At 44.9% G+C, this 16,543-nt stretch overlaps 1 protein-coding gene across 1 annotated transcript; it reads left to right on the plus strand.

Moving 5' to 3' along the window:
• The first annotated feature begins 4,370 nt into the window (after nucleotides 1–4,370).
• RGS2 (regulator of G protein signaling 2) lies at nucleotides 4,371–7,249 on the plus strand. Its single transcript, XM_018924659.2, has 5 exons — nucleotides 4,371–4,504; nucleotides 4,648–4,749; nucleotides 4,854–4,915; nucleotides 5,734–5,900; nucleotides 6,274–7,249. The coding sequence occupies exons 1-5, from the start codon at nucleotides 4,395–4,397 to the stop codon at nucleotides 6,466–6,468; spliced, it is 636 nt and encodes a 211-aa protein (XP_018780204.2). The 5' UTR covers nucleotides 4,371–4,394; the 3' UTR covers nucleotides 6,469–7,249.
• The last annotated feature ends 9,294 nt before the right edge of the window (nucleotides 7,250–16,543 follow it).

The raw sequence follows: 16,543 nt of genomic DNA on the forward strand, positions 1-16,543 counted from the left end.
ATGAGATATATTTTATTTTTTTATTTAGGAAAGATTGAGCATATGATTGGTCCAATGTTAATCCATAGTAGTGCTAAATTTAGATCCAGAAATGGCTTCTGATGGCTTTTGCACTTTTGGAGCTTTATGGCTGGAAAATAATACCGGAGGAAGTACAACAACCTGTCAGGCACAGCCTGCAGGGCCAGAGTTAGAGAATGCAACAACTTGACTTCAGCAATCTCCAAGCAATTAAAAAAAACACAAAACAAATAAACAAACAAAAATTTAAAACCCAACCCAAAAAATCCAAATAAAACAACACTCCTTACTACATGTAATTGAAATTCTAACAGGAGCTAGAAAGGCAGAACACAATGAACAGGATTAGTATTAGACCTAGGCTTTGAGTGAACTTCTTGATTTATCAAAAAAATGAGAAAGAGTGGCAATTTTAATATTCAGAACCATTCATTTAGAAATTTGTGCCCTATCACACAGCCTGAGCTTGGCTGCAGTTATTCAGCAATGCACAGCACAAAGCCCTCACTGGCACCATAGCTGGGCACATTTGTGCTCCTCTGCACTGATGCAGATCAGTCCCTGCACTTCAGAGAAAACACAGACTGAAAGGGAGGTATGAACAGAGGGTCATGGTGTGGTGTGCTTTGCTGATCTCCTGTTCTGATGCTTACATGAATCATCTCACAGCACAGCACAGGATTGTACAGCTGTACATTCAAGAACAATAAACACACAGGAAACTTCACCTGTGTCATTTGCAATTTACATTACAAAACAGAAAGACAAGCTCAACATCTTGTTCCTTCTTTTGAATGTGATTTTTCAGCTACTTATAGTTGAGGGTCCAAAAGACATCCCTCAAATAATTCCCATGCATGGCTTGAACTACCATGTAAAAGCATGTTCTATCCTCCTGGCTTTATGAAACTCAGCTATAAACTCTGGACCACTTTTCCTGTGTCCTACCAGCCAAGTAAAAGAAAGATACAAGGGTTGGCATTTCACAAAATGCAGATATGGATTTAAGTATCATTCAGTGAGAACAACTCGCTGACGGCTTCAAAAGATCAGCGTAGCTATTGCGACGAAGAACATAACTGAGATGGAAAAATCCTGATCTTCTCCCTGGGACGTTTCTTGCCTGTGTTATAGTCCCCTGTACATCCAACCATCCCTGGTGCCTGTAGGAATTGTATAAGCAAGAAAAGAACAGAACATTCTCAAGAAAGGCTCTGAAAAGCAAAGTGTGATCTCCAGGGTGAGCACTTGTGCCATTAAATGTCTGACATCAGATTTCGCTGCAGGCGATGGCAAATTTGTCACCTATTTCAATAGCAAAGTTTGGGTTTTGGACTCTGGGCTCTCCTCCCCCCGCTTTCCCTTGGCCGTGTCCTTTGCCAATGAGATCAGTGGGGAAGAAATATATGGAAGCTTTAAGGAGGATGTAAAGAAAAAGCTTAAGCACTATGTTTGCATTTGTCCTCAGCCACCAAGAGCTTCCCTTTTTCCAAAGGGCAGAGGTCAGCACACCCAGAGGCAGATCTGCAGTGCTGCCCTGGTCACTGCTTGGAGCCACTCACCCCGTTCCTATGAAAAGAATCACACCTTGGAGACACAGATTTTCCAGCAGCACTCCACATTGTACTGTGCTAACACACCTGAACCTGTATTGCACTTGCAACCCAGGGCTTTTCTTTACAACCCCAATTCCTAATTTTCCTGGAATATTTCAATATCTTGTTACAAGACACAGCACAGGACAGGGCTGAGATGCCAAATCTCCCTTGACCAGTCAATGCATGGCACCGCTGGTGTGAAACAGACCCCCCCTTTCAGAAAGGCAAGCTAATGACCTGAACAATTTTGCCATCTTGCTTTGAAAAACCAGAAATTCATAAAATGAAGTAATCAAATGGGTTTGATACCATTAAAACTGCTCAGTGAACCCAAACACTCTTGCAGGCAGTGCAGCCATGCAGGGCGACTTCATGCCCACAGCACCTGGGGAAGTTCTCACAGAGAGAACTTAGCCAGCTACCTCCCAGCAGCCTCTTCCCTTCCATCCCAGCCCTGACTGGGTCCTTGCACAGCACACTGGTGACTTTGTGGGAGGTCGCATATTTTTTCTTGGTCTTTGAACATAAATGGAAAACACATTTTATCATGCAGATGTATAATTTATGTCCTGGCAAAGGTAACTGTTCCAGCTGGAAAACTCACCATGGGGAAGTGAAAAAGTATTTTCAAAGTGTCTCTTTTATTGGAAAAAGAAGTAATACCCATGCTTTAAAAGTATAATTAATATATAGACCAAAATATACCTAACACAGCTGACAATTTTAATCTAAATTGTTTTTAAACCAAATATTGCAATAAGAATTTTCTGTAAGGTCATCTAAGCCCACAATTCCATATTCAGCTTAATTTTTTATCTGTTTTTTCTACACTTGAAAGATATTACACATGTTATAACTGCCTTCCTTAACTGGTACTTCCATTTTACAGGTTTCTAAAAGAAGCAATTAATAGATTGAAATAGAAAGTATCAGATAAAAACAGGATTCACGCAGCAATTTTCCATATGCTGACTACTGCCAGCTTTACAACTTGTCAGGTGCTGGGAATATCCCAGCTCTACCCTTGCAATCCTCCTCTAGGACCAACAAGAAAACATTTTGTCAGGCTTTAAACATCTGCTGGATCTCTGGTGTGCTACGGGTAAACTCCCAGAATAGAATTGCTTGACAAAACCTTACTGTAGCTTGCTAGACTCTGAAGTTTCCCGCTTCCCAATAGCTGGCACATTTTCCACCATTCAGCTTTGAGAATCAGGTAAAAGAAACTCGAAACCAGCAGCCAACCCGGGGAAATCTGCAGTCAGGTGGCAGGTGTGGACGTGCTGTTCTGCTTTGCAGATCATTTGATCCTTTTCAGGGGCTGCAGAGTGCGGAAGGCCAGGGATGAGTTTCCCTGTGTTATTTCAAGCCTGCCTGTGCCAGGCCTGCACGTGTGGACAGTGTTCCCCTGTGTCACAGGCTGTCCCGCAGCCCCGGGAAGTGCTTCCACGTGTCACAGGCTGTCCCACAGCCCCGAAGGGCTCACAGCTTGCCTGGTCCTGGATCTCCATGCCAGTGACAAATGAAGCGCTGGAAGGCAGTCAGCACACACCCATCCATCAGCCTGGCACTGTCTGCCCTGCTCCTTGCTTTGGCAGCTTCACAGAGTTTCTGGAATAGATGTTTTTACAGCCCTCCTCTTTCCATACTTTCTCCCATGGTAACCACCCTCACAATAATTTTGTTTTATGTACATAAAGGACTAAGAGCTACCTGTTGCAAAAAAATCATTTAAAGTGATTTACTAAAATTTATAGGATTGAACTTCATGCTCCTATCAGATCATCAATATATACTGCAAAGTACAACTAGAAGCAGTGAAAAGTTACTTAAATGCTGTCACAAACTAAATGGCATTTGTTTTCCCCAGACATCTCATTTAAAGCAAAATGCTTTAATGCAGCTTGTGAACATTCAGCAAGCAGAGGTTGTAAGGACACAGTGATTATCTAAAAGGATCAGACATTTATGCTACATGATTGTGTTGAAGTCAGCTGGCATTTTGGAAGTCAGTCTCTCTGGACATTGTTTTTTGTGGCAGGAAAGACAGGCTCTAGGGTAGTGTGGAGAGGAAGATACATGCACAGAAAAGGGCAGAAAGGCAGAGAGAGGGTAAAGAGAAACTCACATGGTTCCTAAATCCAAATTGTTTGGACATTATACCCTCCAGCTGGATGCTGCTAAGGAGGACCACATGACCCATTCAACAAGCCGAGTGTTCGAGTAAGGCGCTGCAACTTCAGCTTCCAGTGCTGGAAGTAATTTACACAGTTCACTGGTAGGTGGCAACACTGCACAGAGCTAAATTCTGTGCAGACACGGGCTGGAAGGGATCCACAGCCTGGGTTAGCAGAGGGGCGACACCAAATGCAGTGCAAGCTCAAACTTAGAGCTGCTTCAATTTTTGAAGAAATATGGCTAAGTCTTTATTTTTCACGTACTGGTCACACTCAAAAATCTGAATAACCTTAAAAGAAAAACCTCCAGAAGAGCAGGGTATGCTTTTGACTGACGGAAAGGACAGCCAGCCCTTTGGCGATGTGACAGGCTGAAAGAGTTCCAAGAAGGGGGGAGTAAGGAAAAACAAAATAAAGGGGAAAAAGCAGACGTGATGCAGAGTGGAGCCAAGTTCGCTATGCTGGAAAAGACAGGCAGCCGTGGCTGGCTCGGTGCCGCCCTCAGCCCAGCTCGGCCCCGCCCGCCCGCCCACGGGGCCATAAGAGCGGGCGCGGCGCGGGCGCGGTCGGAGCGGCTGGATCGGTGGATTGGCTGGCGATGCAGAGCGCGCTGCTGCTGGCCGTGCGGCACGGCGGGCGCATGGAGCGGGGCGGCCGCCGCCGCAGCGAGCCGGAGGAGGCCGACAAGGGCAGGATGAAGAGAACGATGTGAGTTCCCCCGCCCGCAGGGACGGGAAGCGTTTTCCTTGCCTTCAGGGACTTTGAGTGACTACCGCTGCCTCAGGAAAAGCGCTGCTGTCTAAAGCTCTGCGAGCTGTCATTTTTAACGAGCATCTCCCTCTCTTTTCCAGCATTAAAGATTGGAAAACGAGATTGAGCTACTTCCTGCAGAACTCTTCCAACTCTAACAAAAGGAAATCTAAGAAGGCAGGGAAACACCGCAATTACTTCAGGCAAGTTATGAGAAAGAGACTCTCAAGTTTAAATAACTTGAGTGTTCTTCAAAAGCAGTAAAGCTTGAGCAGTGTAGTCTAATGTTCTCACTCTCTTTCTGCAGACCTTCGCCTGAAGAAGTGCAGCTGTGGTCAGAAGCCTTTGATGAACTGCTTGCTAACAAATGTAAGTTTGTCATGAGCAAAGGGAAAGAAAAGTTTATATGTCTGTAAGAGTTTGCTTCCTCTCATGTCAGTATTGTACCTCTCACGTAAAGATTCTGGTCTTGCAAGTTAAATGCTTTAAACAGTTTAAAGCCAAAATACATAGAAGTGTTATTTAAAAAAAAAGTAAACTAATAAAAAACCAAAGATTATCTCAGATTTTGTTTCTTTCTTGAAACCCCCATCGCTAAAATCATACGGTTAGCTTGGCCTTGCCAAATGGGAGGAGGACATTTCTTCCCTGAGCTCACTTCATAAGCAAAGCAGATACTTTCCAGTTATTTGGGAAGGATCCTGCGACACAGGTTTAATGATCTTGGGATTTTACTGTAGCTCTGCAAGAAGCAGCATTCACTAGCAAAGCAAAAAGACTAAGAAATAATATTACTGTTTGCTCTTTGAGCTTGAGTCATCCTTTCCATTGAAAGAATATTCCAGAGTACTGTATTAGTCATTTACTGCAGTGTAAAGGTTAACAGAGGAGAGCTTATCTAGAGAGAAATGTTTTTTTAACACATTCTCAGGCATCACAGAAGGAAACATAACCGTAGAAATGGTTTTATTTTTTGTTTGCTTAAGAAATGGCAAACTCAAAGGGACATCTGCCAAGCTGTTAAAGCATTAACTTGCTTGCAAACATAAATTATGGAATTTTTTTATTGCCATGACTGCTGAAAAAAATAGACGTACAACAGAACATTCTGGTAGAAGCTGATATGACCATAGGTAAAATCAAAGTTCCTGAAATAGTTAATTGATGGTATTTTTTTCTTTCCTTAGATGGTCTTGCTGCTTTCCGAGCTTTTTTAAAGTCTGAGTTTTGTGAAGAGAACATTGAGTTCTGGTTGGCCTGTGAGGACTTCAAGAAAACGAAATCACCCCAAAAGCTGACATTGAAAGCAAAGAAAATCTACAATGACTTCATTGAAAAGGAGGCTCCCAAAGAGGTAAAGAAAAGCTGCTTATACATAAATGCTCTGCTCTATGAGTTCTCACAGCCGTTATTTCTTTGAACTCAAGACACAGATGTCAAACTGCATTGTACATAACCTCACTGTTAATGTCTGGGTCTGAATACAAGTGCCTTTTCACCATGCTGGAAAATGGCACAAGCAGCATTGCAGAGAATTTCCATTTTAACAGAGAAAAGACATATTTGAATTAGTTTTGTGCAAAAGAAGAATTTTCTTAAAGAAAATTCTCCAGTAATTTGACCCTGCAGTAATGGGGTCTTTCCTTTTTCACCTCTTCAGAAGTTGTACTGTGTATTAACACTTGAATTCTGCTCTAAGGAGTAATGTCCCTCTTTCTGTATTTCAGATAAACATAGACTTCCAGACCAAGAACATGATTGCGCAGAACATGCAGGAAGCCACCCATAACTGCTTCAGCGTGGCGCAGAAGAGAGTTTACAGCTTAATGGAGAATAACTCCTACCCACGGTTTTTGGAATCTGAATTCTACCAGGAACTGTGCAAGAAGACACCTATCAGCAGAGCAGCCCAGGGCACTTGAGAGATGGAGAGGAGGGAGAAGCAACCTCTGGGCTGGTGAGGAAGCCAAGCCACAGCTCATGAGCAGCATCCTGACCCAAAAGGCTGGGGCACTGAGCACCCAGCCTGTATGCCACAGTGCAAGGACATATACTGACAAATACTGACTTTGGTGCAGAGCTGATGGCCCAGACTGACACTGTTGGAGGGTGTTCAGGGGAGATGGCAGAATTGTGCCAGCCAGCTGCTGGCACTGCCCTTCTCTGCGAGTGCTGCAGCGAGAGGTGGCTGTGCAGGAGTCCATCTGTCGTGGCCAAGGAGTGATGTGGCAGGTCCAGACAGAGCTTCCTTCTTGTGAACAGAAGCTGTTCTCTGTGCTTGGGCACTGCTGGGAGCTTGAGTAATTGGTTCCCTATTTATTTTTTAACATCCCCCAGTGGGATGCTGTTGTCGGTGGCTCGGTGTGCTCAAACCAGTTCTGTTACTGCCTCGAGCTGCCAAGAGCTGTGCAGGGTTTCTATGTAATCTCTTCACAGTAACAGCACTGTGAGGGGAGGAAAGGACAGAATAACTCAGTTCCCAGAGGAACATGTTCTGCAGCTAAAGTATGCCGGGCTGGATTGTGTCAGCAGGGCTGTTGGGGCCAGACTGAGGGCAGAACTTGGCCAAGGTGAACAGGAGCTGTATAGTACTATGTGAATTATGATTGTGTTGAAGACTGCCATGTCATAATTCTGTCTTGAAGACAGCAAGCTTCAATGAAGTCATATTGTTTTTAATAAACTATTTTGGTACAAAGCTTCTTTTCTTGACCAATGTGTGTTGCACACACAGATTAACACTCTCTGGCACTGGACTCCAGAGTATGAGGGCTGTGTGTCCTGGGTGAGATCTTAATAGGGCTAATTTTAAGGCTAATTTTTTAAGTTAGTTCTTAATCTATGAATTGAGTTTTCTGTTTGGTTTTTATCAACAGAATAAAAATCTTCAGAGCTTGAAAGCTTAACAGGAAGACATGTTCAACCACATCCTCTGTTGCAACAAGTCTGTGAAGCCAATCTCTAAGACACACTAGGCACATATTCAGCTACCCATGATGTCAGATCAAACAGCTGCAATGCTGCTGTAGGTCACAGGATGCCATTGGGAACACAGGCACTCATAGTACTGCACTTGCTCCTGCCCAAGAGCTCTTCTTCAGAAAGGGTTTAGGAGGACTTTAGCATCACAAGGCCTATGCAAAGTCAAGAGAGGCAATAGTACAATAAAGCCATTTGACTCCCAGCTAGGTGACAGTTGCTTGGGGGAAAGTTACTGGTCTTTTTTATTCCATGTACTATTTTTCCCAAAACCAGTCTCTAGTTAGCTTTGTGGCATCTGCATTTCAGATCTGTTTCGGTCCTGGCTCCACTTATTTTTATTCCAATGCTCAGTTTCTCAGCTTTAATTGCTTATTTCATGTGTTTCCACAGCAGTCACTGCTGTAACACTACACTTTTCCGAGCATCAAGAAAATTCTAACTACAGTTTTTTCTACTTTGATTACACATCAAAAAAGCTGCTCAAAAGCAGCTCCTTCAGGTCTGTATATATGCATTGCAGGAGAGGAGCCTACAGAAAGATGGAGAGGGACTTTTTATAAAAGCATGGAGTGAGAAGAAAAAGGGGAATGGATTCCAACAGCGTAGGTCAGATTAGATTAGATATTAAGGGGGAGTGCTTTGCTGTGAGGGTGGAGAGGCATTGGACTACGTAGCCCAGAAAAGCTGTGGCTGCCCTATCCCTGGAAGTGTTCAAGGCCAGGTTGGACAGGGCTTTGAGCAGCCTGGTCTGGTGGGAGGTTCCCTGCCCATGGCAGGGGGATGGAACTAGATCATCTTTAGGGCTTCTTCCAACACCAACCAGTCTATAATTACATGAGGATTCTATGTATAGTGAATATGTACATACCCAGAGATATACATGTCTATTATACTGGCTCTGTGCACAGAAATTTATTTGGTATGGCTCCCGCCTTGCCGTAGGTGGCTGGGGCTGTGAGAGCTGGCTCTCATGCAGCTACATTTGCTGATCAGTTAAGTCCACATAAAGAAAGCACAAAGAAAACCCTCACCCAAATAATTTCCTGCAACAGAGTTTTTTTACTAACAAGGGAAAATAGATTTGGGCTGATAATTGCTTCTGTAATACAACAAAATAATAAAAATAGCCAGCAGTATACCTATTAAAGACTCAGACCTGGGGCAGGAATAATTCCATGAAGATTCAACTGTGACAATTTGTGATGTGGTCATTAACCACATTTGCTGGTATCTTGTTTTAAGGAAAGAAACATTTCTAGTTTCAGCAGGTGCCTGAACAACGCATAGCACAGTATGCAGAGGAAATTAAGTGGGGCTGTTAGGCCTGCCATCTCTGCCTGAGGCTGCCCTGGGGTATTTTTAAAATCTGACTTATGAGTATTGAGCATTAGCAAGGCCATGTAGGCAGTTCTGCAGCTGCCATAGAGCAAGCCACTGGGCTCACAAAGCAGCCACGCCATGCTGAGTCCCTGGCACAGTCTGTCTGCAGCACAGAGAGGCCTGGCTCCACAGCCAAGCTATGCAGCAAAACAATCTGGTATCAACAGAAAAAAAAAAATTAAAAACATCTTGTTTGTAAAATCCAACACACAACGTTCCTTCCAATTGCTGCTTTTCCATTTTTAATCTGTTTTCCCACTCCTAGGAGGAAGCTTCAGTAGAAAACCCAGTACTACAGGCATATTGAGAGTGCTGCAACCCAAGAGATTGCTATGAACATTTTCTATGGAAATAAAACCCAAACAATTGCTTTAAGAGGTGCTGGTTCTGTACTCCAGACAGCCTTACAGCTGCAGTTAAAATTGGTACTCTGGTACCATCAGTATCCAATGGCAACAAATAATAAACCGCTCCTTCCCCCACTGCCTGTCCACATTCACACACCCCCAGTTCCATCAGGGTGCCCAGAGCCAAACACACTGTGATGCCAGGGACAGGACTGACATGGGGACAGGATTGGCATGGAGTGGCAAGGGGAGGGTGACAGAACTGTGGTCCTCTATGCCAAAGTCTGGGCGCTGCTCAGCAGAGCACTGTCCATTTTTTAGCTTCCATCAGGTTATAAAACTGCTCTTGCCCACATTCACTATTTGGGATACGGGCTGGAGCTGCCCAGGAAGAAAAATAAGAAGGATCTCAGTGAATAGCTGCAAAGGAGCATAGAACCTGGACAAATGTGTAAACAAGCCTAGCACTGACAGGGAACAGACATTCTGCAAAAAGCTGAGGAGTGAAAAGTGGTCATCTGCAGGAGGTCACCCCAGCACCTGGGTGCTGCCTCCAGCCACACAGCGAGCCCAGATTGATCCCAAGCAAGTCACTGCCAGCCCATGCCATCCTAAAATACCTGATAACTGCACGTAGGTCTGAGGATCTGGAATTGCTGAGACACCCCTGCTGTTGGAGTGCGTGAGACAGAAGTCTCTCAGAGTCCTTCAGAGAGAGAAAGAAATGTAGGGTTTGAATTAGACCCTTTAAAGAATCTGAAATATATTAAGCTACTAGATATGAAGTAGTTTAAGTGGAAGTGTAAGTTATAGTTTTAAGTGAGTAGAAATACATCTTAAGTGCCTTAAGAGACTGTGTTAGCTAGTAAGGCCCTAAAACCTAGTTTAAAGTTCAGTAACTTTAGCTCCAGACAAAATGAAAACATAGGAGAACATTGCCTGTAATGGGGTGTAAGGAGAATGAAGAACAACAAGAAGAAGAAAGAAGAAAAATGGCTGTTATTCCTGCTGCTGCTGCTTCTTCTCCTCCATTAACATCATCATCAAGAAGAAAGAAGCCTGCTGCCGCTGCTCCTTCTCAGAACTTTGGACTCTATGCCAGGTAGCAGCTGCTGCTGCTGCTGCAGCTTTTGCTCAGGACTTTATGCTAGAAAGCTTTTAGCACTGACTTTAATACCTTTGAAATCTTTGCATTCAAGACCCAGCAAATCTGGAATAACAGCAACTTCTAACTATCCACATACCACTGTTTTTAAATCACAATGTCAAAATCGTTTTCCTAGCTGCTAGAGGCAAGCACCTTCCCTACTCATGTATCACATAAAAATACACCTCTCACCTTTATGACAATGAAGAGAAATTCAAGATTGCAACTGGAGTATCTCTAGCAATTCCTCAAACAAGAACTTAAAGCAAAGACTACACAATCATTTTAAAAAGCAGTAAATCTAATTTTTTAAGCCAACCACATCATTTTGAGAAACTAGGTCAGGAGTTTCCACTGACCACATCCAGCAACAATTTGGGTTTTAAAGGGCTTGCCTAGACACCACAGCACAGGGCAAGCTGAAGGAGAGTCCTCTGTGCTGTCAAGAGGCAACGTGTAAATTAACCTTCTAAAGAACAACACCAAGGCTGCTGACCCTCATCAAGTGGGGGGTCTGTGGCGCAAAGACTGGAGAGGGCCTCTGAGAGCCGGGTGAGCTCTGCAGCGAGGATGATTCACCACTCCAGGAGAATGGGAAAGCAATGTCATGCAGTAAACAAATGATAGTGCAGGGATCCTGCTCCATGGACTTGTGTATTGTGGCTGAAAAATAAAACCAGACTATAAATACAACCAATCTGCTTCTCCACTTGAAATTGCATCTCTCCCTTTGGAAAAGGGGACACTAATGATGGTTTTAAGGGCTGTATAGGCACACATGTATGTTTGTGGAAGGGTTTCTTGGATGAGACTTTCTGATTTGGCAACTTGAACAGAAAAGAAGCGTGACCTTTAGAAATAGTTTTAGGATCTTCATGGGTATGGGGTTTTTTGGTCCAGTTTTAACTTACTGTGATTCAAGAGGGAAAAACTGGTCAGATGCTGGGACAGCATTCCAAATTCAATTTCCTTCAGCTGGCACCAGCTAACATGTGCCAGGGAGCTGCAAGGCTTCTACATCAATGCAAGGTGCATTGCAGAGACAGGCCAGAAACAGGGCTGGTGACAGACCTCTCTGCCTATCTGCAGCTTAGGGTGTTGATCCATCTGGGAGCAAGAGCTGTATGGGAGGCTGCACCTACAGCAACATTCAGGGGGAAACATTCAGAGGCATCTTAAGGCTGAGCTTAAATGGAGACCCCTCCACTGGGCAGCAGGTGGGGAGTACAGGAGGGACTGGTCAAGGCAGTTAAATCATCAGTGCCCTCAGGGTCCTGACACAAATATGCAGATATCCTTTTCTGAAAGTTCCTGCACCATCCATATGAGCCCATCAGCTCAGACTTTTCTGAGAGGGCTCCACAGTCATATTTGTGGTGAACACCCTCATGCAATTTGCCTCATTGAGTTCTGTAGCTGTGCTAATTGGCATTACTCTGAGTGCCCTGACTGGGAAACGAGGACTGGCCAGCCCAGGGAACAGTCCCACTGTTAACCTATGTAGGAATTTCAAATGTGAGTCCTTTGGCAATCTTTCATTAAAATAATCATTTACATCAGAGTTTCCAACAGCTACAAAGTACCCGTGAGCATCAATTTAAAAATGTTCCATTAAAAATATTAAATATTCCATTCAAGATAATCTAATTGACATAAATTAGTACTTATGTTTCCCAGCCAGTTTTCCCACTTGGGATCTCATGGAATAAGTTGTGTTTCTGTGAGATTTAGACTAGAGAGCAGCTGGCTTTTTGGATGGGAGCCTGCCTTTGGGCTTCAAGGGGACATGGTACTATCATGATTTTTACAGGGCTTGGAAAGTCAGCTGTCCAATATGAAAAAGACATTCGGGAGCAGAGTGTGCAGTTTAATGAGCTGGACACCCTTTGCCTTTGTGGGTGTCCAAGGGAAATGGAAATACCAGGAGCGCAGCAGAGGGGCTGTGCTGGCACCCTCTTGATTTGACTACTGCTTTTAAAGGCCCTTGGGATTAGCGGGTTCGATGGGAGCAGCCGGAGCTGGTGGGGCTGAGTTTGGGAGGCGGAGGGGCGCTGGGGGAGAGCCGTCCCCAGTGTCCCGGGACCATCCCAGCTGTGGCATGCGCAGAGCTTGGCGGGTTCCCCGCTCTCAGCAGGCTCTGTACTGCGTCAGGGAGATTCTGTGCCGGGTGTGGCTGCCCTGTCTGGCACCTGCCCAGCCCAAGCACGGCTGTTGGCAGAGCTGAGCTGTCTTCTGTACTTGGTTTCTGCTGTTTGCTGTCCGTGACACCTACTGTGGGCTGGGTCTAGGCGTCGGCACACAGGGAAGAGTGCCTGACAGGCAGGACAGCACTCTTCGGCTGCCTTCGGTGCCATGGGCACACCGAGATGTCATTTTTGTTCATTGTTCCCCCTGCAGGCTGCTGGCTTTCGGAGCCGGGTCCTTCTGTTTTCAAAACGAGAGATCGGTTTGCTCAGCAGCCAGAAGCCTTTCAAGATGAAAATGACAGATAAATGTGCAGCGTAAATGGGTCAGAGTTGAGAGCTGAGGGAGAGATCAGCCGTGACTTCAGGAGCAGAGAGTCACAGAGTTCTGTGGAGGTCTGGGTGGAGTGACATAGTTACACAGTCCCACTGGCTGCAGCTCTGTGAGGCTGTGGTGATTACGCATGTTCCAACAGGCTAATGCCTGTGTGAATGCATAGGTCACTACTGCAAAAATACAGAATATCCCAATAAAGGCTCATGGCTTCACTTTTTTTAGAGTGAAACACAAAGTGCTGCACAGAGCTGGCTGTAAGAAGGGGTTAGGTAGCTGTCCTGTAGCTGTTTGAGGAAAGACAAGAGCCCACAATTTTTCTGAAGTAGGGTGTTCTGAAACACAAACACACTTGTAAACAGTTTCTCCTTTTGTATGTTTCCTTATAAAAACAAAAACAAAAAAATGGCAGTGGTATAAACCCGACTATGCTCTGGAACAAGCAGCTTTTGCACACTGAAAGGTCTCTTGGTCTGCTCCTGTCCTGTAACTTTTGGAGAAAGTACCTACACCTCACATGCAAGAGCTTTAGCAAATCTCTTTGTATTTTTTTTGTCAAGATTGCTAATTTTGGGAGAACCTCCTGAAAGGGGCTTTCACCTACCTTCCCTTTTCATGTCTGGAATAGGAAGAAATATGTTTCTTTATCAGCTCTATTGGACACCACAGTTAATCTCTTTCAATAGTTTCATTCCTGTGAGAAAACCAAACATTTATCAGGGCAACAAACTAATGACAATGCCTAGTATCGAAAAGAACAGCAAGAAGAAACTACATGATTTGCAGCCCACATCCTGGCTAATGCACCTGTCCTGCAACATGCCTGCTGCATTTAACTGAGACTAATTATTACGTAAAGCCTACTTGAGCAAAGTCTATTTTTTATGATGTTCATCAAGGGTTTAAGCACAGTGTTGGATCTGGTGCCAAATAACCCCAGAGCAGTGCAGAACTCCTGCCCCGTGCAGAGTTAAGAGTCTGCAAAGGGCAAACCAGTTCAGCATTGCCCAGCTGACCACCAGTGGAATATCCCTGCTTCCAGGGATAACCAGAGCCCTTCTCCAGCCTCCTTTGAACAAGAGCCTTGACACCCCTGGTTCATCCTCATGGCCTCACTCTGTGATAGAGATAGGGAAACCAAATCATTGATTGTTACTTAAGGGACATACATAAGACCTAGAATGATATATTAGGAAACATTAAATACAGATCATCAGTTTTGTGTGGGGCAATTATACCAATCTAAAGCATCCAGAAAATCTCAGTTAATGCAGTATAACTGACACAGCAAAGCAGGAATTATACCCATAATAGCCAGCTCCTAAAGATAGCACCCAGAAACTCCAGAGGATGGTGAGTGTCTCTGAAACACCCCTGCAAGCAGTCACTGGTACACTTTTTAGAATAGGAGTATGACTCCAGCCCAGCAGCCTAGCCTAATTACAGGAGTACTGGGACTGAAGAGAAGCACCCCTGGCATGGGATGTGGCTTCCCTAGGGAAGACAGAGCATTCCTGCCAAGCCAGCCACGTGGCTGGCAGCATGGTCAAAGCAGGACACTGCACAGGACAGCTGGCCACTAGTGAGGGGAACAACCTGCGAAGCATTTGCTTCAGCCTCCTGAATCACCACTGAGTGAAGGTTTCAGAGTCGGGCTCAGGATGGGAGTCATCCTCTGTTTCCACATGAACAGGTAGAATTAGCATGGACTTGGAGAGGAGTCCCTGTGGAACATGTTTTCCACTAGGAAACAGTAAGTGACTAACGATGATGGCAGTCAACAAGTTAGGAAATAGAGACCAAAGACAGCAGCAGCTCCTCTGAGTAAGCACAGTATAATGTAGTATTGCCCTGCAGCTGCCCAGGGGCAGGGCTGGGCTCAGGCAGGTGCTGCTTGTGACAGCCAGAGGGCCAGGAATCAATGCTACCAGAAACAAACAGACATGAGAGGAACAAAGTACTATTTACAAGAAGAGAACATATCAGCTGCAGGTTTTGCATGGGGTCTCAGTGCCACAGACAACAGAGGAGGGTGTAAGAACTGTCACTAAGGATGCGTGGGTGTAGCTGACAGCAGACTGCCAGCAGATAGGAAATATTCCCCCCTTCAGATCAAGGGGAGGTTGCACTCCCCAAGGGTAGAAATAATGCAGCTGCTTTACTGCTTTGCTGACAACAAAGCAGAGCTTGTGCCTGTGGGACTTAGTACAGCCTAAATTACTTTTTCCGGGGACAAGTCACTTGCAGAACTGACATAACCACAAATGAATACACAGGGTTACTTTAATAACAGTTTACCCCGGCCACACTGGGGCAACATTTTTAAAATCTCAAATTTTAAAAAAGTTGTTAACATGTGTATCAAAGGACCTGGAGTGACATCACCGGCTGGGTGACAACTGCTTGGTCATATCCTCTTTAGTCCCACCACGCCAGGGGACTGACAGGGCCCAGGATATGCCTGTGCTGGGACAGCATCAGCATTCTTCAGTGAGCTTTCCACTGGGTGTTGCTAGCTGCATGGATTCAGGGAACTCTGTTCAGACAAACAAAGGATGTGTCTCTCAATTACTCTGTAGTCTGACGCACCCAGAGCAGCTGCTTTCCCGAGAAGCAGGATGGTCGCACTGTCACACTCCCCCGCTCCCTGCCTGTCCCTCACTGCCCTTGCATCTGATTTAGCAGCTGTGCAGCTGCTGTGGAGCTGGATGAGCAAGCTGGTCAGGCAGGAAACTGCTCCTTTTTTTGGTGGATTTGTTTTCCAGAGAATCAGACCACTGATCCAACTTAGCCTGCAGCCACCCAGATACTAAACAAGAGTGACAGGAAAGAGAGGGACACACCGATGAGACATGGCCCGAGATACAGGAAGGTGTGGCTGACTGACGTTGAGGTTCCAAGTCCCTCATCACTGCTTTGTCGTACTTTTCTCTTTAGACTCCACCTCCGCCTTGCTTTGGTGCATTTCACAGGGAATGCCATCCATCTGGAAATGGCATTCTTGATTTTCTGCCCCTCCTTACTTGATAACCCAATGAGATTAGTCACAGGGCAGCACCTCAGGAGATATTTACAGACCATGGGGGCAGCTGAAATGGATATCACCAGCAAAACTGTGAATGTGGTGATGTCCAAACAGAGAAGGGACAGCTCGGGTTATTCATTAAGAAAGAGAAGGGCTGGTTGGCTGGTTTAACATCCAATAAATAATTTAATTTAAGCACCTACTGATGCTTAAAAGCCTGCTCGGGAGGTACAGGGTTCAATTATGGCCTGGAAATAATTTTAGTACATTTGTAACGTGACCTGATCTGAGTCACTGGTGTAATTCAAATAGGCAAAAGTGTCAATGGACAAAGCTGCTCAGATCATCACCATCCTTTTCCAAAAGCAGCCTACCTGGCTTCCAAACAGAGCTGGAAAAGCACTGATGGAAATTCATATCTTCCAGCAGTACATCTTCATTTATTTAGTGGCTTTCTGACTACGAGCAGTTTCCAGAACAAGTAAAACTCATGCTGTTATGGAAGAGGATACACTGCCTACAGTGTATCCATTTTTATAAGGAAAATATCAGACTACAAATCTGCTGCCAGGAGACTGTTTTAAGTGATTTAAATAGCC

Source organism: Serinus canaria, chromosome 8, assembly GCF_022539315.1.
Source record: "Serinus canaria isolate serCan28SL12 chromosome 8, serCan2020, whole genome shotgun sequence".
NCBI lineage: Eukaryota > Metazoa > Chordata > Aves > Passeriformes > Fringillidae > Serinus > Serinus canaria.

Excerpts from the sequence above, each read along its gene's own strand:
- RGS2 (XM_018924659.2), top strand. The coding sequence starts at position 4,395 with ATGCAGAGCGCGCTGCTGCTGGCCGTGCGGCACGGCGGGCGCATGGAG. Across the intron at positions 4,505-4,647 it reads GGCAGGATGAAGAGAACGAT|CATTAAAGATTGGAAAACGA; the intron begins GTGAGTTCCCCC and ends TCTCTTTTCCAG. Across the intron at positions 5,901-6,273 it reads AAAAGGAGGCTCCCAAAGAG|ATAAACATAGACTTCCAGAC; the intron begins GTAAAGAAAAGC and ends TCTGTATTTCAG.